At 36.1% G+C, this 24,367-nt stretch overlaps 1 protein-coding gene across 3 annotated transcripts in view; it reads right to left on the bottom strand.

Annotated features, from left to right (window-relative positions):
* The window catches only part of LOC121876849 (plexin domain-containing protein 2-like), a 43,602-nt gene extending 19,470 nt beyond the window's left edge, over positions 1-24,132 (bottom strand). The window contains exons 1-11 of one of the 3 annotated variants that reach the window (XM_042382309.1): positions 24,026-24,132; positions 21,685-21,824; positions 16,818-17,111; positions 13,902-14,095; positions 13,007-13,133; positions 12,043-12,235; positions 10,594-10,667; positions 10,324-10,459; positions 5,850-6,004; positions 5,033-5,216; positions 688-1,023 (exon numbers count right to left, since the gene is read on the bottom strand). In XM_042382309.1, the coding sequence (XP_042238243.1) occupies positions 688-1,023; positions 5,033-5,216; positions 5,850-6,004; positions 10,324-10,459; positions 10,594-10,667; positions 12,043-12,235; positions 13,007-13,133; positions 13,902-14,095; positions 16,818-17,111; positions 21,685-21,824; positions 24,026-24,110 (1,918 nt within the window). In that variant the 5' untranslated portion in view covers positions 24,111-24,132. The remainder of the gene's footprint in view (positions 1-687; positions 1,024-5,032; positions 5,217-5,849; positions 6,005-10,323; positions 10,460-10,593; positions 10,668-12,042; positions 12,236-13,006; positions 13,134-13,901; positions 14,096-16,817; positions 17,112-21,684; positions 21,825-24,025) is intronic. The other 2 variants (XM_042382311.1, XM_042382310.1) reach the window with 2 other exon arrangements.
* Between the last annotated feature and the right edge of the window lie 235 nt (positions 24,133-24,367).

Here is a 24,367-nt window from a genome sequence, read left to right as displayed (position 1 = left end):
AAATACTATAATCATACTCCTTAATTACTAGTCACCTATGAACACTGAAGACAAACCATATATAATACACAATTTACAAATGACTATCCTTAACTTACAAAGTTTCTTATGTACACAAGCTATTTTAACAATACAGTACCACAGACACATTTACTCAACACAAATTTTTAATACAGTACTGTAAAATGAGAACCCTTCCACATCCCCAAATTTGAAAGGCATGTACTGTACTGCACTCACAATAATATTCGCATCTGAAAGTTAAAATGATGTTATTAATTATGACACTACAACAAAGCAATGCATAATTTCAATCAATGAAGAACAAACATATATAAAAGGATGTTCCCCAGTACTGTACAGTTGGAAGCATCTCTACTACTGATGCCAGGATGAATGCACGACAAGGCACTGGATCATGCAGATATAATATAATACCAAGCAAAATCTACCATGCACAGTCACCTTGCAAGGTTGGGAGTGAAAAGTTGAATCACATGCAATAGATACATAAGATTCCATAACACAAATTTAAACAAAGATATAGAAAAGTATGTTCATTGATCCATAAGCAATAAAAAAACAAGAGAAGATCTAGAAGACCCTTCACATGAACAGAAGAAATGCAGGAACCACTAAGCCAATAGCATGAGATGCACTAAACCACCATGTCGAGAACTACTCTACCTCTCCCTGATGTGCTTGCCAAAGTATCTGGCTCTCCGTCCGATAAAATCACTCTGTTCTCGTCCGAAGCATCCAGAGCAGAGGGAGAGGAGGGGAGAGGAGTAGAGGATGGAGGAAAAGGAGAGGGATGGGGTAAGAATGGGGAAGCAGAAGGTACCTGATAACTGGGTGGACTAAAAGAAGTGTTCTGGTTGGATGTATTATTTAAGGAAAAAGCTGAGGCATTAGTGGATGTAAGAGGCAGGTCAGGGGATGGTAGGCTGGCAGAGGTATCCTGGTTGGGAAGGTTGCTTCCTCTGCTGCTGCTGTTGTTAGTGGCTGAGGAAGCCTGTGAGCCTGTGAGAAGAGACAGTCAGTGCCTGTCTTCTGAACTCCTGCCAAGATATTATTGACTGCCTCTGTATTTCAGTTTCTTTTCTTACAGGCTCTACTGCTGCTTTACTCCATGATACTCTAAATATTACCATCATTTGCAGTCCAACTCATCAAGGGTTTCCTTTCAACAACGACGATCCATGACCTTGGCCTTTCTTTATTTTGAGGGAAAAAGGAGGCAAAGCAGACCATTCAACAAATAATTTCAAAAATAAAAACTCAAAATTAACAGATTAGCAAGTCAAGGAACAAGTGTGTGTGTGTGTGTGGTTTATAAGAGTTTACCGTTGGATTACCACACAACAATAAATCTACATGCAGCATTTGAATCATGCTTCCAAAAGGCAGCAAGAAGAGTTCAAACATCTTTGAAGATTCTGAAACACACAATCTCTCCTAAGATTCTCATTTACTGGGTAGCTTACTGAACTCTACAACATCAACAAATTAAGTGGAATATAAAGTAATATACAATCTATGACTACTGGATTATTCTGTGAAACCTTATAAACACTGGACCTTCTGAGGGCATCGGCACACTGGGCTATGCTAACATGTTCCATATAAATGCATACAGCATTCAAAACCTGGTCTGAGAAAACCAATTACTTCAAGGTTTGTGATTTTGTTCTACGCAAAATTCTGAAGTGAAGATTGTTAATGTTCTTATCATGTAACAGGCCCCAAATTCACAATGTGCCTAGGACTTCCCCTATCTTGTGAAATTTTCTAAACCACTCAACATTCAGTATTTATTAAAGACACTACTGTACTGATTATTGGCAAGTTTGTACTGTGTTTACATGCTAGGGTACATTTACCATTCAGTTATCATATACAGTACAGGCAAAATAATTTTCTACGTCATCAATAATGTTTTTTATTTAATTTAATGTTTTTTATATCAAGGCAGAATATAATGACAACATTACACACTTAGATTACAGTATACTGGAAAATATACCTGTACTTCACGATTTTGTTTACGGAGAGGTTCGATGAATTTCAAAATGAATACCGCGACTCCTATTGTCTCGATAGGGATGTCAAAATCCTTCGTTCGTTGTGTCACACAAAATCGTAAAGATAGTTTTTTGGAGCAAGTGTACATAATAATAATAATAATAGATGGTCTTTTGTTTCTCATGAGCACCAGTTCTTCTAAAGAATTAACTAGCTCACAAAACATTACTAAGACTTGAGAATAAAAAATAAAATATATACTGTATAAAGTTTGTCAATATTGTTTTGTTAATGTTAAATCTCTTTATCAGCATTATAACTGGTTCACTGAGGTGTTGGCAGAAAGAGGCTCCCCATTATATAGGTCAAATATTCCAGGGGACCACTAGCAACTAAATTTGATGAATAACTAATGTAGAAGATAATGTAATAACCTCTCCTCCATACATGTGTAATCTCTAGAGCAGGGGTTCCCAAGCTTTTTCTAGCACGACCCCATCCAGTGTCGTCAACTATCCAGTGCGACCTCAAATCATTTCACTGGCAGACCCAAAGGACCCCAGCGACCCCATGACCTCTTTGCGCCCCTACCGACCCCATTTGGGGTCGCGACCCCAGGTTTGGTAACCCCCGCTCTAGAGCCATGACTTGTAGAATACAGACAAACAACTACAGTATTGGGGTAACCATTGCTGTAACGGATACTCATATAATGCATAAATTTATAAATTCTAAATTACTTAAGTGTTCATCAAGAAGTACAAATCTCTATCATCTTTCCCATATTGACAGTCTAGCCCATGTAGCTAACCTTCTCAGTAAATTCTTTTAAGTCTTTTATGCAAAATTTTAGCAGTACCACAACATTCTAGGAGCCAAAGAGTTAATTCTTCAAGTGTGATATCTTCATCCTTTGAGTATGATTAATATTCTACGAGGGTAAAGTGACACCGTAGTCAGTGGATGAGTCACCATACTCAAAGGGTTAATCCCGGATGCATCAGACTTCACCTGCGGTAAATAAGTCATGTGGTGACCTACTGTAATAATTATTTGTACTGTACTGCACTCCATATGTTCAGTGTGTGTGTGTGTCTAACGCCTGCTCTTAAGTGTCCACCGTACCTTCATAATAAAACAGTGTAAAGCCCTTTCTTGAAAAATATTGTATGGTACTATTTCTAATTTAGTTAAACAGAAGGGAGCTTCATATGGAATCACCCAAAACACTGATCATAATAATCAAACACCAGTACAGATTGACAGCAATTACAATAAAATTCAACAACTGGTAACCCAGGTGCTGTTGAGTATCCAACACTCCCACCACAAATGCTGTAAATTTGGGTTAATATGAGAAGATGTTAATATTACTTATATACAAAGAGTAAAATTAACCATGACAACAGTACAGATATGATGTTTTCACATGGTGTAAGTGCAGTAAAATATAACAATTATGACTCAACAGATAAGCTTATAATGTAACAATGATAAATATTGTGCAAGTATGAATACACCAATTGTTAGGTTATTGTGCACTTCATTTAACATTAGCTCGAGCTAGTACCACAGCAACCAAGATAACTCGTTATATTTCTATCATTGTTTGACGGACAGAATGAGGAAGTTTCAGCAGCATGAGGTAGGCGTAACCAGCACCATCATCCAAGTAGTTTCCCCATCCAATAAAAGTTTTCCTTACCCCCCCCCAGGTCTATTGATCATAGTTACCAATATTCTAGAATACAACAGAATAAAACATAATTTATTCCTCTTTGTGGCATGTGGTCCCCTCCATTTTCCTCACTGAGAACTTTTCCTCTTCCCTTTCCTTCACCCATCCACTTTTCCTCCTATCCCTTCTGGAATCAGTTTCCCTTTCACCATTTCCTTCAACATCTTCTCTCTAACTCGCACATTTTACTCTCCTGTCTTTTCCTTCTTCTTTCCTTCCTCTTTCTCTCTCCTTTCACATATCACCCTTTGTCACATTCCATTTCCCTTCTTCATATTTCCTCCCCCTAAATTTTCTCATTCTCCTTTCTTTTTCTCTTCTCTTCCCTTATCATTACACCCCCCCCCCACGAGATGAAATACGGGTTCAGTACAGATAAGTCTAGAAAACTGTCACCAATGTTACAATGCATCACTTTAATTTTAACAAATAAGGTCTTCAAGCATATACAGCTGAGAAAAGATGCACCGCTCCCTCCTCAAGAGTTACAGCTGATTGGCTGTTGTAAACCTGTCCAATTTTGTCCTGAAGTAATGATGTATTTCTAAATAAGCCTATTCATAATCATTGGGATGACCATTTCTGACAAGAAAGATATTTATCTAAATTATATAAAGATACATACATTCATCATTTCAAACATAAGCATGAAGGAAGTTTATCAGAAGTATTAGACATGAATTAACTGTTAAACTCTGGTAGCAAATTCACGCTTTTGGAGGATGCATTTAATATACAGGGGTATACTTATTTTTACCCATAATAAGGCAAACTAAGACAAATTAAGTACAGTATCAGTCATACTACATTATACAAAAACAAAATTTCTAAAAAATCAGAATCACATTGAAATATTACATGACGAAATCAGACAGGTTTGCAACAGCCAATCAGCTGTAACTCTTGAGGAGGGGGTGGGGCATCATTTCTCAGCTGGGAAAAAATGCGCTATAGTCATCATATTACTGTGCTTCTTACGAAATACAATCACTTAATTCAAATATATCATTCACACCTTATGTATTGTATTAGCAAAGAGTAAACTGTCTCAAACATTCAGTAAGTTGCAGGCATGTATTATAATTCACCATAGCTCAATAATGCAGCTTACCATAAATATTAAATCCCATGCAAAAGAACCTACAAAAAATTAAATAAAAAATAAATAAATAAATTCAAGCAACTACTGTACTAGCAATGGTTTACAAATCCAGTACGATTTGTCAACTACAGGAGGGAAAAAAATTTAAATAAAAATCTCTCACAAACCTTTACTGTAGGGCTCAACGCTAGCATTGTGACCAAAGGTGTCTACAGGAGTGATAGTTGCTGGAGGTTCAACACATTCCTCAGGGTTTTGGACATGGTAAGCTTCACATCTATGATGCAACCATTCCTGTCGATGTCTATCCAATCCATTACTACAGCGTGCGATTCTGCTGCACCACTGACACTACAAAGACATAACCGCATTACTACCTTGTGTCAAATCAGCTATCCAAAACCTGGTCCATCACACCTGTGTTTTTATGACCGGACACACTTAAAGGAATATATAAATATTTAACGAGTCATATCAGTCAGAAATGTAAAAAAAAAATAAATAAAATAAATAAAATAAAAAATATGGTCAAAAATTTACAGAAACCAGGAACTGATTATCACTGCTTACATTTTCAACAACTAAACACATGCAGTAGAGGTATAACACAATTCTCCTTTACCTCAGTCACTTAATCTTTTATACTTAACTTGCCCCACTTTTACCACTTAACAGTTGGCTCCATAATTAATCCTGATTCTCTGATTCACCACCTATATTACATAGCAAATAGTGAAGGAGAGCAGAGTTCAGCTGAGCTAACCTAACCTAAATGAAGTACAGTACATTATTTGGGAAGAATCCACACCACAGAAAGCTTTGGATATCTCTAAACCATGTATGTTGGATCAGGGTCATTCGAACAGTAACCAAATATTTATGTTAGGCCCTACATGTGCCAACCTTCATTTAATGTATAAAATTACAACTCAGATGAGGAGTTTATGTTGCAAACTGTGGAAATTAAAAGACACCTGGTTTTACCTGGAAACTAATCTTCGGTGACAAGCAATCACTGCAGCTGTTTATTGACACACAGGTGGGAAGAGCTTCAAACAATATTGCTGTCCAATTGCCAATCATGGAATTCTTCTTCATGTCAATCTTGTGATATTCATAGATGGTCTTCCGCCGCACAACTAAAAGTGAGAGGAAAAACATCAATACAGTATATAACACTAGAGGTAAGCTACTCCAATTATCAGTGAACCAAACTGTCAAGCTGGGTAGTGAAACAGGAAACAAGAAACATACCATCACATGACTGTCCAAGAATTTATTACACATACTGTAATGTGTTGAGGGATATTTCCATGGTCAGTGACAAAAATTCTAACAACTTTTAAAAGAGTTTGTCATGGTACTAGAACATCCATCTAAAATAGAATCTTGCCTTTTCACTATGATCTGCAATTGGTTTTAGAAGCCTTACAATTAAATTAATTTCCTACTACCTGTACAGAAAGAGAATGAATTATCTTCCCTACTTTGGCTGAAGTACAGTATAATGAAAACTGATGACTAGACACAGTGAATGTGTCACTGGTGACCTCTTTCCAAGGTTCCACACATGTATGTGTCACATGGCTCAACCATTCTGTGACGTATTTGTCAAAAACCCAAGAAGATACTTAATTTGCTCACTGTACATGATCTTCAGTAATTAGCAGATTACTAACCTGTGACTGACAATGCCAAAATTTCAAGCAAAACTGGAGAATCTATATTTTTGTCCAATATTTTATCAGCTCATAAGGCATTCGTGACATTAATCATTATTAAAAGAAAATAGTAGAGAAAAGTTCCAATAATTGATAAGTTACCATTGCTAAATAATATACAGGACAGTATTTGACTAACATTCCTCTCACTTTACACAATGAAGAACCAAAGCTCAGTTAATACCACAAAATTTGTTACGGTAAATGAAAAAACAATCATTCAATAAATAACCGGCTATCAATGCATTATCTAAAGTTTCATTCATTGTCATGTAAGAATGTATTTCTAAGTCAACAATGCATGTTTCAGCATATAAAACTGACAATTTCCCCCAAAATTCACAAGAATCACAATTCTGCAACAAAGGCAAACAGAGGTGTGGAAAAAATCTATTGGGTATGTATCCATCAATTTCATGTCCTGATACACGATGATTGGGAGGTCAAGAGACCAATAAAATAAAATAGTTGTTTGCATTTCAAGTTCAAGTTTGCAGGTATAAAGATATGTCCCATATATATCTTTCACATTCCCCCCTCTTCCTTACTCTTTTCTTAACATATTACTGTGTAGTGTATTATGATTCAGCATACTGAAATCATAATTACCAATGAGTAGAGAAATGGTTCTGAAATCCCATACTAAGCCTGGATTAAGGAACTTGTTCACAGTATTATGCCTATCAAGACTACAAGTTGAAAACCCAGGAGACCATTTGACATCACTGGCTGGAACTGAACATAACTTACTTATGCAACCATATCCCTAAAGAGGGGTCTTGAAAAAAAGTTACCATTCAAGGTTCATGAGTTGTGATATCATATTAGCCTGTTGCCAACTGTGCCTCTTGCATGTTCATCCAAAACCTGTTATTCCAATCTTCAAACCTAAGTTCCAGTCACTGAGAACCAATACCATCTCTTTCACTATTAAGTTCTCAATAAAATTTATTTTAGATTATAATTATTCCTTGCCCTTTCTCTCAGGCCCACCACCTTGAAGAAAACTTGCCCCAATGAAAAATAAAGTTATTGTATATAGGGTTATCACATGGACTCTTGGTGGACTTTGTTGGCCCTGCACAAAACGAGCAATTTATATTGAAAATTTGGGTATTAAGCAAATGTTAATAATTCTTGCAATATGAAATAACAAAGAATATAATTCCCTTACTGTGATTCCAATGCTTTAGGAATACGTGGCAAGTAAATAAGCTACTCAAGCTCCTTCTATTTGAGATATTGATGTCTGGAGTGACAAGTTATTGCATCTTGGTTTTTTTATACAGAACAGTACAGTCAACCCTCGCTTTACGCGGTCCCACATTCCGCGTTTCCACGTTTAAGCGGTACCCTACCGAAACAGGAATGCTCACATTCCGCGGTGCGTGTACCCCTTTACGCGCAGAGCGGCTGGCGAGCCGCGCCATTTTTGGATTCAAACCTCCCGCCATCCGCCATGTTGTGTAAGCTGCGCGAGCATGGTGCGCACAAGGTCGCCCAGTCATCAAAACATTACCGAGTTCTTCACCGCCACCCACCACAGCCGGCCCAAGTCAGTGATAGTGATAATTATAGTGAAGATATGGACTTATATGGACTTTGAGGGGTTTGACAAAGAGGCCCTGCAAGCCTCTATGGTGGATAGTGATACAATTGATACAAGTGATACAGGTGGGGGCCAATAATCTGCCCTCTGCCTCGGAACCAACCGCCCATTCCCATGTGCCCAGCCATCTTTTCTACTAATGTAAGTGTTAGAAAACCTAATATTATTGATATTTCTCTTAATTATTAATTGTTTGTGCATACCATCATAAAGTTAAGATAATAGTTTTACTACAACATAGTTGTGTGTCGTCAAAAAGTGGAGTTTGGGGGTCGGCCCGGACTCTATTTCAATTAATCCCATATGTTATGTTATTCACTTTACGCATTCCTCACTTTCCGCGGCACCCTGTGGGTTACATTAACCGCGTAAAGTGAGGGTTGACTGTATAGACTTAGTGGGCATATTACATGAAACTCTTTGCCTAGCCTAGACCAGTGGTTCTCAAACTTTTTAGAGTGCATTCCAATTTTTAATACAGTGGTCCCTCGGTTAACGAGATTTCGGTTAACGATTTACCTTCCATAAGATTCTTAACTTCGGTTAACGAGTTTTTTACGAGCCGACTTCAAGATATTTTCGCTTGCATTTGGCGGTCCACCAGCTGTAGTATTAGTCTGCCAATACAGTAATCGGTTTTAAGGCTTAAATTCCTTACTATTTTAGTAAATATCAAGAAGTTTATACTATTCAATAATTTTAAAAGTTTAATATTAACTTTTTTAGTCATTTTAACAATTATTGAACATAATTGAAGGTAAAGAAACTAGTTTCTGGCGTGCCATCCAGCCTGTTAACACACCAGACAGGCTTTAGTTTCTCTCTGTTTTCAGTGGAGGTAACATCTTGCTTGAGACTCTCTTCAACTAAACGCTTTTTTTCTGTGTTTCCAAGCAAATTATTGGTCATTTTGAAATATATTTTACATATTGACAATATATAATGCAGTGCAGTGTTGATTTAAAGAAAATAATCTTGAATTACACCAAGAGAGCTAAAATTTTATGGGTGAGATGGCGCCATGGAGTGACTTCTCTTCCACCCCAATGCCTTCTCTTCTTCCTTCTCCTCCACCCCCATTCTAATTCCCTTCATCATCACCATCATCCAGGAGCCTTCTACATACACACCTCATAGTAAGTGTACTTTTCTACCTTTTTTGTTGAATTTAGGCAATTTTCGGTGAGCTGGAACCAATTACCCAAAAACCCATTGAAACAATGGTTTCGGTTAACGAGCAACCTGCTGGAACGGGTTGTGCTCGTTAACCGAGGGACCACTGTATCAAGGAAACTTTGTGACCCATTGATTCAAATAAAAAAAAATTAACTCCAAATCAAATTAATTGTCATATCATCTAGCATTTCAATAGTAAGCAATTTAATAGCAAAGTACAACTAGCAATATATAGAGTGGTTGAAGGCTCCCATTGAATATCAGTGACTTAGAGAGTTTAAATAAAAAAGGCAAAAAACCTAACTTAGCTGTGTCATCAAGATCCACTGAAAATCAGCTCGTAACCCGTGGTTTGAGAACCACTGGCCTAGATATTAGGTCATACAATTAAAGAAATTATTGGTTTTTGCATGGAAAGAAGAAAATGCATTGAGAAGAGTTTGGCGAACTGCTTTGGATTCTTAATAAGTTGCCTGCAGAAACATATTTAAGACTTCACACAGATTGTAAAAAATATTTTACTTTCTCAAATTGGAGTTCTGTAGAAAAATTTATGAAAATCAATTTTTAAGACACTAACATTTAAATTGCAAAGATGTTCAATCACCATCTTAATACTCTATCTTTTTAAAATAATTAGTGACATTAGAGAACCCTGTATTTGTTTGCTCTTGGTTCTGACTACACTGCCAAAATGCCAGAAAGATCCCAAAAGACTAAAAAGATATCCTCATGCATATTTCTGTAAGAGGTTAAATGAAAACTGCACAACAATATTTACACAGGTATACAATATCCCTATCGTAAATGCCTAGGCATCACCTTTTTGGCATTTTAACCTTGCCACCTCTTTTCTTTAGCAATGCATGTGTTTCCTTATAATATTTCATCCTCTGCTTCATGAACCTAAGCTTTCTACTGATCCTCATAAGGGAAGCAGTTTTAAACTTACAGAATATCGTGCGGTCCACAATGTAGGCATCTGAGAGTCCAACTTTGACAGGATGATGGTCATCACCAATTGCAGTTATTATTACAGGTACTTGTTTATACGTGAATACAATATCTCCACTCTTGTGTAAGGTAGCCTGTATCAATGGAAAAAAAAAAGAACTTAACACATGTAATGATAAAGAAATATACATATGTAACAAAAGCCCCGTTACTGCAAACAAAATAACACCAAAAAAAATAGTAAGGTTCAAAATTACTCAAAACTAACCTGAAAGGTGAACGTGCCAGCATCTGCACGATCCTTCAACAACACATTGTTCCACTGCACAGTGAATGATGTACCTGGGTGACAAATAAACACTGCTGGTCAACACATGCACTCAAAACTATCCATGTGATGCAGATAACTTACCCACTTCTGGTATACAACACCAGGCACTGCCACCCCTATCTTTAATACATCACATACCTCACACAGTGAACCACCATATAACAGATTGTCTCTCCATACAGTCCTTTAGATGGGGGGTTCATATCTAACGGACCCTCGATATAATGGACTTTCCTCTCCATATAGTCCGTTAAATAGGTTTCACTTATGTTTTTGTGCGTTTTCTGAATAACAAGAATATTACATTTAGACAAAAAATCCTTTATATTAAAATGACAGTGACCACTTAGTAATCAACAGCCAACTAATTTATACCAGATGTGACAATTCTTCAACACGTCAAAAGCAGGAAGAGGATAATCAATATTATACATCCATTCACGTAAATCTCCCGAAATTTTCTCCAAACGTGCACTTTACTGTACAATATATATCTAACTGTATTTTCAATCTGACTACCTCATCAATACAGACATAAACCATCTTAATGTTACAGCATATCCTGTCTTGCCCCTACATTTATTTAGTCATGCACTCCCTGGCTGCACTCAAGTAAGGCAAGAGATGCTATTCTAATTCAACCTGCCATTTTAAGTTATATTTCTCTATGAAATTACTGTACACAATGGCGAAAAATATATATATATATATATATATATATATATATATATATATATATATATATATATATATATATATATATATATATATATATATATATATATATATATATATATATATATATATATATATATATTGTAATTACTGTATCTTAACACTTTACACTTTCACACCCTGATGTAGGGTGGCCAGAAACAAAAGCAAATGCACTCATACTTATCATCCCTTTGGGTGTTATTCAAACATTCCTACTGCCATAAAAGATGTGTTGTGGTTGGTTAATCCTCTTCCACAAAATGGCCCTAAATCTGCTTCAACATTATGACCCGTCTCCACCCATGGCAACATCACTCACTGGTAAAACATCATTGCCCATGTTTCTCCCAAAGCCAGGCTCTCACTCATTCCTACACAGTGCTACTTCCTGGAGGTCCATCCCCATCACTTCTAATGCATTCTTTGCTCCAAATTATGATCTTCTACCACCCATCTCTGACTTGTACACTCTTTATCAATACTTCAATTGCCGTTCTTACAATACAGCCTTACCATCTGGGCAGACCCTTGACCCATCCTCTGTCCAACACTACTGCCTTATTTCTACATCCCACTTACCAATATTTTAGACAGGGCAAAAGAAAACATGTGAAAAATAAAAAATTCTTGAAATTAACTGACCTAATTTTATAAGATGTAGAAGCTTACCATTATCAGCATACATGACATATGCATCATTAGACATAGAGGTATCGAAGTTGGCCATTAGTGGAGCAATGTATTGAGTTGCTGCCAGCCAGGTGTGAACAAACTGACCAGTGAAGAGGAATCCTCCTGTAGCTATTGTTATGTTCCTCAACTTATGTCCATAGAATGGGAACTCAAATGTCAGCGTCACAGTCTGGTAATGAAAAAAATTATTTTAAACACTGTACAGTATTCTATTTACTTATAGATATTATTTCATTCCTAACATTTTGAAGTGAGACAAGTCCACCAATACTCACAAAAGCTAAAATGAATCCATTTATAGAAGTTCAAACAAAAAATGAATCAAGAATTCCATAAAACTTAAAGCAATACTACTGACACTGCTCACTCAACACCGTCAGTGGTATTTCCCTTTTCATTCTTGCACTGTTATACACAACTCTTATAAATAGTGATTTTCCTAAACTGACTCTGCAATGTTGTGCAGAACTAAGCATGTGTAGTATGTTGAAGTTAACAGCTTATAGCCTTTTCAAAGGGCCCCTGTGCTGGGTACTTTTCTGAACAAATGTGAGAGACAAAAGTCAAACTCAAGCTCTGTTTCTATGGTGTATGGTACATGAACAGCTGGTATCTCAACTAACTTATAATGACTCATATCTGAAATGGAAGGAACTTAACTCTATGGACCCAGTTCAGGACGAAGGTGTCGTGGAATGGGCAGAAGTTGCTGCCAAGTTGAGCAACACCTCCCAGAAACTCTGTCCTTACTACCATGTTTCTCCACAGTTATGAACAACATCTTCTGGTGAGAGTATCCTAGAACCCAATTTTTACTCCACTTAAATTTTCAATTATTTCAATTCACCCTCTCCTAGTTATCCCCATATTGTATGAAAAAGTGAGATTTTGATATATATTGTGTTATCCACAATGAATTTTTTGAGGAAGTAATACTCACTGCTGCTCTACGATGGGAAGTTGAGAGCATTTCATTAGTAATCACTTTCTCTTCATTGAGGGAATCCAGATCAACCCAAAAATGCTGGGCATCTTCCGAGTCCAAGTATGTGTGTGAACGATAGTATCTAAAAATATTGAGAGAAGAACAATACATTTCTACATAACATAAATACTTGTGTACACACGCATATGGCACATAATACACGGGGAATGAGTAAAGTGTTTGCATAAATCGGACAATAAAAAATACATATTTATAAAATAAAAATAAATCAATGAAGAAATGGTACAGTAGGTGATAATCAAGGCCAGCCACACAATACAAATCACTGGGTGCCCATTATCATCATTACCATTTTAAAGCTATTGCCCACACTTGCAGGAGTTAGATGTTAATTCATTCAGACAGTAGGAGAGTGGGGGGGAATACTAAGGAGGTGGTGGAATGTTGAGTAGAGGGTATATACTTGGCTGGTAGGAAGCTGGACATGCAAGAAGCTAAGTGTACTGTACATGTATGGTCAGAGAGTATCTTGTTTGGTAAAATATGGGAACAGATATACTGCTGAAAATGATGCTGGGTTATATAAAATGATAGGGAGAAAGCATATGGAGTTCTTGGGGCCATGTTGCAGGAGCCTGTCAGGCTTGTAGCACAGATCTCTACATTAAAGTTCTTGGCCGCTACAGTGCTTCTCCTTCCCTTCAAGAAAATACTAACAAACATCTTTTTAAACAGTCAAGGAAAGATGAATGATTGTGAACGATGGTAGTCTAGTTCTTGATTTAAGTCACCGTGTATCATATGACAAAAGGCTTGCAGGAGTAAAAAAAAAAAAAAAAAAAAAAATATATCTTTTGTCAGACCTAATACTTAAAAACAATGTACTTACTTATGATTATCAATAGTTGTATTGTCTGGGATGAAATCTTCAATATCAGAATCAGTATTATCGTCATTTACTTCAACGTGCACTGGAGAGTCTACATCATCCAAGGAAGAACTGTCACTGACCGTCACATTGGCAGTGGTTATCAGAGGGGTGACAGAATCCTCATGTTTCTCTTCTGTAACATTCTGAGATGCCTGCAAGGAAAATATGCATCATGCAGTGGGAATAGCATGTATTCTCCATTAATCTTAATTAAATTATACCTCGTGCGAATATTGCATCTTACTGTATCTCACAATCAGGACACTGATTTGTTTATCTAGTCCATCTTACTTTCAATGTCTTGATACCTGTTAACCTATTCCAACTTATTTACCCTTTTAGTTCTGTCTGAGGCAGCCCTTACTATGTCTATTTTGTAAGCTTGTACCTATACATCCATCCAATTCTCCTATTCGTCACCTTGCTCTAAGCACATAAACAGACAGCTTAGCATCACCTCAACCCATTTGTAAATCATGCCCACTCTTATGTGATCCACTTAAAAAATTTTTTCATATACATGTACAGTACAGTACACTCACTTCAAAATGTATCTTTACGATTTTGTGTGAGACAACATGACACAACAAACGAAGTGGTTCTTTTTTTAAATTCATTGGACCCCTCTGTAAAGATATCTTTTGGAACAGGTGTACAGTGGCCCTCATTGTTACAAGGGCTCTATTTCTAAAAACCCTTGTGATGGGTTATATTGCAACATGTGAAACCAATCTTCCCCCAAAAAATATGTTGCATTAAGGGGGGGTGGGGGGGAACATTCCTGGCCAGGATTTTTGAGGTTACTTGGGCAAATTTTTAGTACAGAAACATTTATAAATCAATAAAAAAACTATGACATACTGACAAATATATATGAAAAACAATATGCAGTAAAATGAAAGTGAATGGCTGTCTGTCAAAAGAACATTGGGGGTAGAACAAGTCACTTCCCATAAACTACTGTCACTTAACTCATACACATTGGAGAAAGTTAAATTTTTATATTATTCATTATAAAATTAACCATGGCATGATTATTTGTTTAAGTCCACCATCTGGCATTAAAAATTCAATACATAATGAAGAAATTGAACTTAAAATAGTGTAATTAAAACATTCAAATTTTTCATAATATATGGTAGAATATATAATTTTTTACTGCTTTTATTTGTAATATTGTTTGGTAGGTTGATGCACATTTTAAACCATACAAGGCATCGATGGATCTGAAAATAATTTTGTTGCAAATTTTTAAGAGACGGACACAATATGCATCATCCATATATATATATTGGATGATACAAAATGCATCATCTGTGGTGCAGAAAGTTACAGAGGTTAGAGAAAGAAGAGGACCTGGATGTGGTACATGAAGCAAATTGTCATCTGAGGAACATATACACTCAACTCTCACTATTTCAGTATTCATGCTTCCATATTTTGGACTAAATCAATATTTTTTGTTGATACAATTGTCCTCAAACAATTCTGTGTTATTATTGACAGCCATGTCACCCAAAAGAAAGTTTTCCATTCAGAGTACTTGAAAATTGATAATTACCAGGTATAACAAGACATACATAAAGTACAAGTATATAGGAAAAATAATGCACAATACAATTGAAAATAGTGTGCACATTCTCCATCTCACAGCAGTTTGTCAACTGACCACCCACCTCCACAAACCAACTCACATCAGCTAGCCTCTCACTACTGCAACCCAAGTTCAATCCCTGGTTAGATGATGTTATCCAGTAGGACCTTACCAAACATTGAAGGTTTTCTCTGGGTACTCGGTTTCCTCCTGTACCTTGGTACTGGACAAGGAAGATCACAACTGAGAAGCAGAGTGCAGTACTGTACAGTAGCGTGAGACACAAGTGACGCGTGGTTCATGTTAATGAAGTACAACACATAACAGAGGAAACATACTGGAAGTGTTTAAGAGGTTGAACGTTGAATAGATAAGAAACTATCAGCATAATTTTTATGCATCACTTTACCAATCATGCAAAAAGTAAGCATTTATACACACATATACAGTAGGTACATACAGTGAATCGTCAGAGAAGACGACGACAAAGAGCTCTGTGCTGAACTAAGGAGAATTTACATGAAATTTTTAGCTAATACGGAATAATACTATACTGTATTGAACAGCACATTAATATCCTAAGGACTTTGGATACCAAAATCTGCAAAATCACACAAAAACAAAATTTAGGATAAAAAAAAATTCACAGCAACTATTGTGCAGCTACTCCCCGACTTATGACTTGCCTCAGTCGTACCAAAATTTGGTTAAATTACGTATTTTCGAGTCCCAAACTCAGTACACAAACAAAATTTTCATCTGTAATTCACTTTAAAATGGCTGGCAAGCTTAAAAGTGAGTGTTTTGTGGTGCTGAGAAGAAAAAGAGACACCCATTTTCGATTTTCTATGTGTTATTTAAGCATTTCCGACTTACAGCCATTTCGACTTGCGACCTGGATGTCAGTCCCTAACCCCGTCGTTTAAGTCGGGGAGCAGCTGTACATACGGTACATTCCTAGAAACATACCATTTCCACCTGCTCAATATAGTTAGACAATCATGCATTAGCAAACTATCATAACATGCAGGTACCAAAACCAAATGCATCAAACATTTCCAACTTGACTTTTTCAGAGACAAAGTAAAGCAGATACATTTAAACACGTTGACCTTAAAGGTATCTAAGAGACAAGTTATAAAAAAACACACATGTGGAAATTATGAACAGTACTCACAGTCTATATAAGACAGATACCTGTACTTTCCATTAGCTAAATTTCATGCTCATTAATCAAATACCTCAACCATGGAAAACCCACAAAGTGCAACAACACCCACCGTCGTCAACCCTCCCGTTCTATTATCCTGGATGTTAACTTGAGTCTCATTATTGGGCATGGGGGTACTGGTGACTGTGGTGGTAATGGTGGTAGTGGTTGAAGTGGTAACTGGTATTTCACCTGATGTGGAGGTGTTCACAGACACACTATCACTGGGGGTGGCTACTGATGCTACAGTAGTGGGACTCTTCAGCAGGGTAGGTTTTTTCTTCATATCAGTTATTAGGGGATTTTTATCACCTTTGTAATTCTTTAACGTGACAGCTGACTTCATATTCTGCAATTTTTGCACCTGGCAATATAACAAAAAAAATTAACACAGTGCAGAACAGTTTTACCTCTTTTTCCAAGAAAGTACCGAACAAGGAATTTTTAACTGCTACAGTCAATCCTAACTAAAATGCTAACAACATGTGTTTAGACATGGTATTCCTTAAGCAATTATAATCATAGTAAACCTCTGCAACTCCAAATTTTCTTCCATGTTACTTAACTATGTCAAATAACTTATCCTACAGTACAGTACTACACAACCTACAGTACAGTGCTTATTTTCCTGACTGACTGAACACCTCTCCCCCAGTACAGTATAATCAAGTGTACAGTACCCGGTATGTGTATCTACTATGTAACTTCAGATTGCAAGAACTGGTAAAACAGATACTGTGCTGTACTAACCTAAGTAGCTGTAGTTCCCAATCATTTGGGACCCTTTTAGTCTATGAAAATTCCCAAGTGATGACATTATAAATAAAAAATATCCTCCAGTTGCTCCAAAGTGAAAACAACACCAGATTTAATAATAAAACATAATTACTCAAAAATATTTAATAACTAAATATTAAAAGATTAATGTACAGTACTATTATGGTATTGAATAGTACACAAACAGTACAGTATTGTTGATACTGATTAGATAACTCATTTTAAAGAACAAGGTACTGGACTGTATTGGTACATTTTAATAAAATTATAAGAAAATTTCATTTGTAAGAGTTCATCATAAAACAAGCACAGTACACTATAGTGGCTATATACAATGCACACAGACACACACACATACATACATACATACATACATATATACACACACATGATTTACCGAAATCCCACTATTGTCATTTTAAGACAATTGGCATTTAGCACCATGAATTTAAAATGCACCTAAAATCACACTAAGAATGCAAAGTTGATGATTAGCAGACACACTAAGAGTAAGACACAAGGCTGGTGGCACCTTCAGTCAACTTGCTATCATCATCTTGGAATAATGTGGAGTTATTTATGTCTCCACACCCTCCTGTCCTCAGTGGCCTCTCACACACCCTTACAATACCACCCACTTTGCATCACAAAATCCCACCACTACAACACGAAAACCACATTGTTTGTCACCACAGCCCCCTCTTGCATCACAATAACCACCAGTGCTCAGCAGTTGCCAGTTACTCTCTGCTTCACTTCATAGACTCATAACTTGGCACCCATGATGAGTACAAAGTTTTTATATCGTTTTTATGGATTCTGAATTTTACATCTTAAATTTCATAAAATTCATGTTTTTGCATTTGTGGGGTACCATTGATTTCCCAAATGGCATAATTATTGAGTTAATGGATCACAAAACTACTTTGACATGAGAAATGCGGTACATGTACCTAACCACTCCCACAGTTGTTTCACATTACTCACGATACTCTTACTTTTTATTCTTACAAACACACCACTTCTGTTATTAAAAAATAAAAATCTTTAGAGATTCCATTTTCACTATAAAGCTCCATTTTGAACCTTCAACAACATTATTAGGCAACAGAGGAAGTGAAGACCAAACGTGAGTGTTACCGAGAAGTGTCACGACAACAAAAACAAATAAATAATTCTTCAAGTGCCTTACAGTGAGACCATAATGTACAGGAGAAGCTATACTATGTCTCTCTTACTGACTACACAGAAATACTGCATCATGTACTGTAGCTAAAATTTCAAATATTGTACTTGAATCTTCCAGAGGGATATTCTGGCTCATTCAATAATAAACACATACATCCACTAGCAATGTTAACTACTCAATATACAGTAGTTAAAGCACTGTAGAGTAAACTGTAATCCAGAACAGTACTGAATTATGGCTATAAAGTCGAGTTTTGAGTCCACCCAATAATGTACATGTGTAGAAAATATTGATAATCTCTGCGCATCCTGATCTTCCACAATTTCATTATTTTGAAAAATAACAAAAAAATTGCAAAATGATCCAGACCTTCTTTATAACTGACACCCGTTTTCTTACAGTTCAAGCACTACCATAAATAATTATCTTATTTCATATTTGTAGAAACTAATAAACTATCATTTCCTCAGGAATTGGGAACAATATTTATGATCAGAGACAAATAATCCAGATAACTGTCAGGATAAAATGTTAAGCATGATGAATCCTGTACATGATTAAAATGTAGGTTAATGAGCTTCTACCTTACAGACATAAATATTAAATTACAGTAGAGTACTGTATATGTATTATAGCCATATTAGCATAAATATATTACAAGATAAATATACAGTACAGTCCTATTAAATTGTGCATGTCATTACCAGCACCATTGTAAAAAAAAAATGTTTTCACAAAGGCTACACTGTACTGTACAGGTATACAACTATACAAGGTAACATGTAAGGTTAGATTTAATACAAAAAACTGCTCTAGATACAAAAGTGATCAATTAGTCCTAACCAAATGATGGTACAGGGTACAATAAAATAATTTTGAGCCCATGCCTGCCTTGCTACCATGTAACATTCACTTCTTACATATGCTGTATATTGTTACATAAACTACTGAACTATACAGTCCCAATACCAAGAATTTATACCCAACGACAGCTAGTCAGCGAGGTTATTTTTTTTCCAAATGCACAGCAGTTATGGGAATGATTCTCAAGTCCCATTCTACAGCCAAACATGAGTCAGATAATTCAAGTACTGCCATACAAATCTAAAAATTGAAAAGCCATGGTTCCCAGGCCCAAAGATATAGTAGATTGAAACTAATAAAAAAATATTTGATGCTCCTTCGCAACCCTCACCCTTCAATTGAAAAAGAAAGTACTGTATAAAGTTACAACTTATGGCAGAAGGCTAGAAATTTTTGCCATCATACTAACATGGACACCTCTAGAGCCAATTGTGACACAGCTGTAAACCCTTGTTTCCTGTGTCAATCAATCCCTCAGTTCCCACTCACCTCAGAAGCACTCATGAGCCTAGAGGGAATGTGAGTCACTCAATCCAGGCTAGGCTATAAAATGTGACTTAAGGATCAATCCCTAATTTACAGCCTAATGCTTGGGTCAGGAGACTCCAGAAACTCAATGCAACAAGAAATAAGAGAAAGCAGACACAAACGACCAAAGTGTCAGTACAAATACATCCTGATAGGAAGGAATCAACACTAAAAAAGACAGCATGAAAGGAATAAACCTTCAGCTCCCAATGATAATGCAATTCTGAGTTTTCAATGGCCATGCAGCTTTGAGATGGCCCCAATGGTCATGCAGCTTTGTAATGCCCCCAATGGTCATGCAACTCTGAGGTGTACACAAAGTATCAGCTAACATATGTAGCACACACCCCACCCATTTGCTGACTGTAAATCACTGCTTTGAATAAATGTCACAGGAAGTGTACATAGATTATGTTTCCCTCACAGACACACACAATTTTTACTATATATTTTTATCGATTTCTATTATACTCGTTCTATTATACATAAATGTGGATATTTTTTACACATAAAGAGTTGTATCTCGTGTAAGGCCAATGTGAGTGATGACAATTCAAATGTTTTTGGATAGGAGACCTTTCGTCCTCTTAATTCTATAATACTTTTGTACCCTTCAAATTCATTCACTGCATTAATATATAGATATGTTATACTTAAAGGCAATTAAGCCTTTAGACAGCATATGTATTACACGTGTTCAGTACAATAGGGCCCCTTGGAAAAGCCATACTGACCCCACGAAACTGACAACTAGTAACCAGTTCATTTTACTATTCTATTTTAGCCTATAGTTAAGAGTTAAACACACTCCAGTCCTTCTAATATACTGTATTTATAATGCAATATGGCAGTGTTTAATTATCTTTCCATTTGTTGCGTAAATGTGCATAAACTATGGCAGTCAAACAAACATTATCGTAGATTTATGGGTTTGTATTGAACAATCTATAAAAATGTTTATTAATAATGCTTAAGAGGACATATGAGTAGGTATGTTTAACAGAGAGTTTAACACTTACACAAGTCAGTGTGCTGTCTGACACTTAATGGCCGAGTCTAGTTGTTCCCCAAATATCGGGAAATTTTTTCATTATTGTGAATGTTTCATTTTGAGAAGTAGATTTTTGAGAAAGTTTACTGACATTTTCTTTTCTACTTCAATATCTATTAATTTCTTTTTGGTATTAGTATAAATAAACAAAGTACAGTATGTTACTTTGAATACCAAGAGGTTAAGTTAGAACCAAAATTAACACAAATAGTGTTCTGTATTGCATCGTACAGCACAAAAGAAAAAAAAATGTACTGTACAGCCATCCCTGACTGAACAGTATTCAATGAACACATTAGTCGAGAATGTTAACCGTTCAACCAAGCTCAATTATGCAAATAATAGTATGTATATTATACCTGAAATACTCTCTGGGAGTACTGTATAATGAAGGATTATTGTTGCTACCCATTTCAACATAACATACTAGTAACTTTATATGTGCAACACAACATCATTCTCTGAGGTAGCCATGCATGTATAGCACCACAAGTAAGCATCTCATGTAAAATATGTAAATAATCTGACCGTCATTTTGGAGTCCATATCATCCACTTCTGAAGGATTTCGTCTAACGTCCCGTCTTTGCCGATCGAGGGGCTGGAACTCAAAATCTTCCACCTCTCGTGCATCTTCATCATAAAGCACATATCTATTGTAATCTGCATCTGCAATGTAAATTCCCCTCTTAAGTCTTTCTACAGTGCATCAATTAAAGTTGCTTTCAAGATTCCTTTACTGGAAAAGAAAATATGATAAGTTTATCACAACCTACACAGGCACCTATAAGACAACAGCAGATCCAGACATATAGAACAAAACAGTAATCTGAACATCCAATAGTCTTAAAAAACTATTTTGCAAGGAACCAGAAGTTCCCCCTCAAATTGAGGGTGATTGAGGGCCTCAATCACAATATGCATTTACATATACTGTACAGTATACTATATATGTACTGTGGTGACCGGACAAAACCCCAGTCTCATATTTAAAATATAAAATAAAACACTTTTAAGCTTAGGATAGGTTAGTGTTGACAAATGACAACCCAGTTGGGGTTTTGTCATGGAACCGTGTACTGTATATACAGTATAAAACTTATGGATACACCGAATACTGTACATAATTCTCATAAAAACAAAAAACAAAACAAAACAAAAAAGGAATACAGGTGGTACATATAAAAGCAGGATAAAAAAGTAAAGCATCATGAAGGAAACTATCAAAAGGAGAGTCACCATGGACATTTAATAACAGCTCTTACCTATTACACACACACACATTTACACAAGAATGCAAAATCCACAATACTTAATAGCTGCACAAGATAAAAATATTACACAAGAACGCAAAACACACTGTACTGAATACATTGGGTACACTTTAAATATTGTATAAGGTGAAACAGTTTCAAAGGCATCATTTGGGTTTCAGGTCATATAAGATCAACTTAAAGTCACATGGCCAACACAAATTTGACCTGAATATGTGCTCCTGTACACTATAATAGTTAAATATTTATAATGCTAGTGCTAATGTACTCCTGCATAATAATAACACATCCTCCGGGGATGTTATATAAGAGTTGTGTCTTTTACTGTTATACTCATCACATTTTACCCTTGTTTGATAATTGTGTATTTCCTATGCCATTTTTTCTACATTTCAATACCTACAGTATTTGCATCTGTCTTCATAGGGTGAATGTTCTTATGCTGGTAACTACGAGTTCTAATGTTCTATGCTGCACTTTTCATTCACAGTAATTCAATTTGTTATAATTTTCCACGAATACAGTCCATTTCCCACTTGTGTTTTTATTCATACCATAAAAAAATCTGTTCAGTTGACGTCCACAAGAAGCATCTGCCTTTTACTATATAGGCTTTATGGTAGTTTAGTTTACTTTGTTTACTCTTTTATGAATAAATTTGTGGGCCAGCATTAAAAAAAATATAATAATGAATGTTTACTTAATTAACTAAACAGGTGATATACATCTAATACCATTTATTTCAGTCTCAGTCTTCTCATGTTCTTGGTGTGAGACTCTGGGATATAGGAAAAAAGAGTCACCGTATAATTCGTTAAATAAAATGGTGAATTTTTCTGACCTTTTAATTCCAGTGACTTTATTTCAGTTCATCCTCCATTTCCTCAATACACAGGAAATATTTTGTTAAAAAATGATAAAGTTCGACATATGCGGTTGGTAACTTGTCCGATCGTCTGTTTAATGCTATTTTTACAATCATAATTAAATGGTTTGGTTAAGTCATGTTACACTAAATAGCATAAAATAGACGATCGTTCACGTGGGATGTAATCATTATAATACCTTAAATTTGTTTAACCGTCTTAACCAAACCCCTAATAGTGCACTGTATCAAGGTTGCTGGGAAGTACCACACCAGTATTTAAAGTACAGCAATATGGCTTTACTTTCTTTCACATTACCAAGTGCTTTGTGTAACTTTTACTCTTACACTTCGTTTATTCCACTTTTTTTTTGTACTCAAGGAGGTCCCCGTCTTATTGACCACAGGGAAGCCGTCTTTTAAATGTCACTCAGCCTAAACCTCCTTCTAAGACTGTTACCCGACACACACGAGATAAGAGTGTCACAGCCGGTGCACAATATGGAGGTGTGAGGAGGAGGCAGGGTAGGTAACAAGGTGTGGTTAACAGGGAGGCAGGGAAGGTAACAAGGTGTGGTTAACAGGTACTTCGTAACCTCGCTCCCTCTCTCAACCCTTCACCAAAACAACGCACTCCTCAACATGACCTTAAACCATCACATAACGCACCTCTTTTCAGGTCTTTTGTCTTGAAACTTTACGACTTGAAGGTCTTGTATTACTATACTCACCATTTATATGTGCGTTTGAAGTATTAATAATAAAAAGTACTAAAACTGTGAGGGAGGTCACAACACTGCGCCACACCACCGCCATGTTAACGGAGACACTGACTGACGTCACGCTGCTCGCCTCCTGCTGACTCGGTCTTCGCCTTCATGCGAACACCAAAGAAACTTTTAAACTTAACTTAATGCTGAACTTTATAAAGTGAGCCACATTCTCCTCACTCATTAGCTACTATAGTTTTATTTCATGTAGGTCTTATATAAAAGCGTTATGTCGATTAACATCATGTGTATTAATGATGAAATCCTATCACGATCTCAATATACTATGAACTTGGGAAGTTT

This window comes from Homarus americanus, unplaced genomic scaffold, assembly GCF_018991925.1.
Source record: "Homarus americanus isolate GMGI-L3 unplaced genomic scaffold, GMGI_Hamer_2.0 scaffold50281, whole genome shotgun sequence".
Lineage (NCBI taxonomy): Eukaryota > Metazoa > Arthropoda > Malacostraca > Decapoda > Nephropidae > Homarus > Homarus americanus.
The sequence above is the reverse complement of the archived record's forward strand: the minus strand, read 5'-3'. Positions and strand labels throughout refer to the sequence as shown.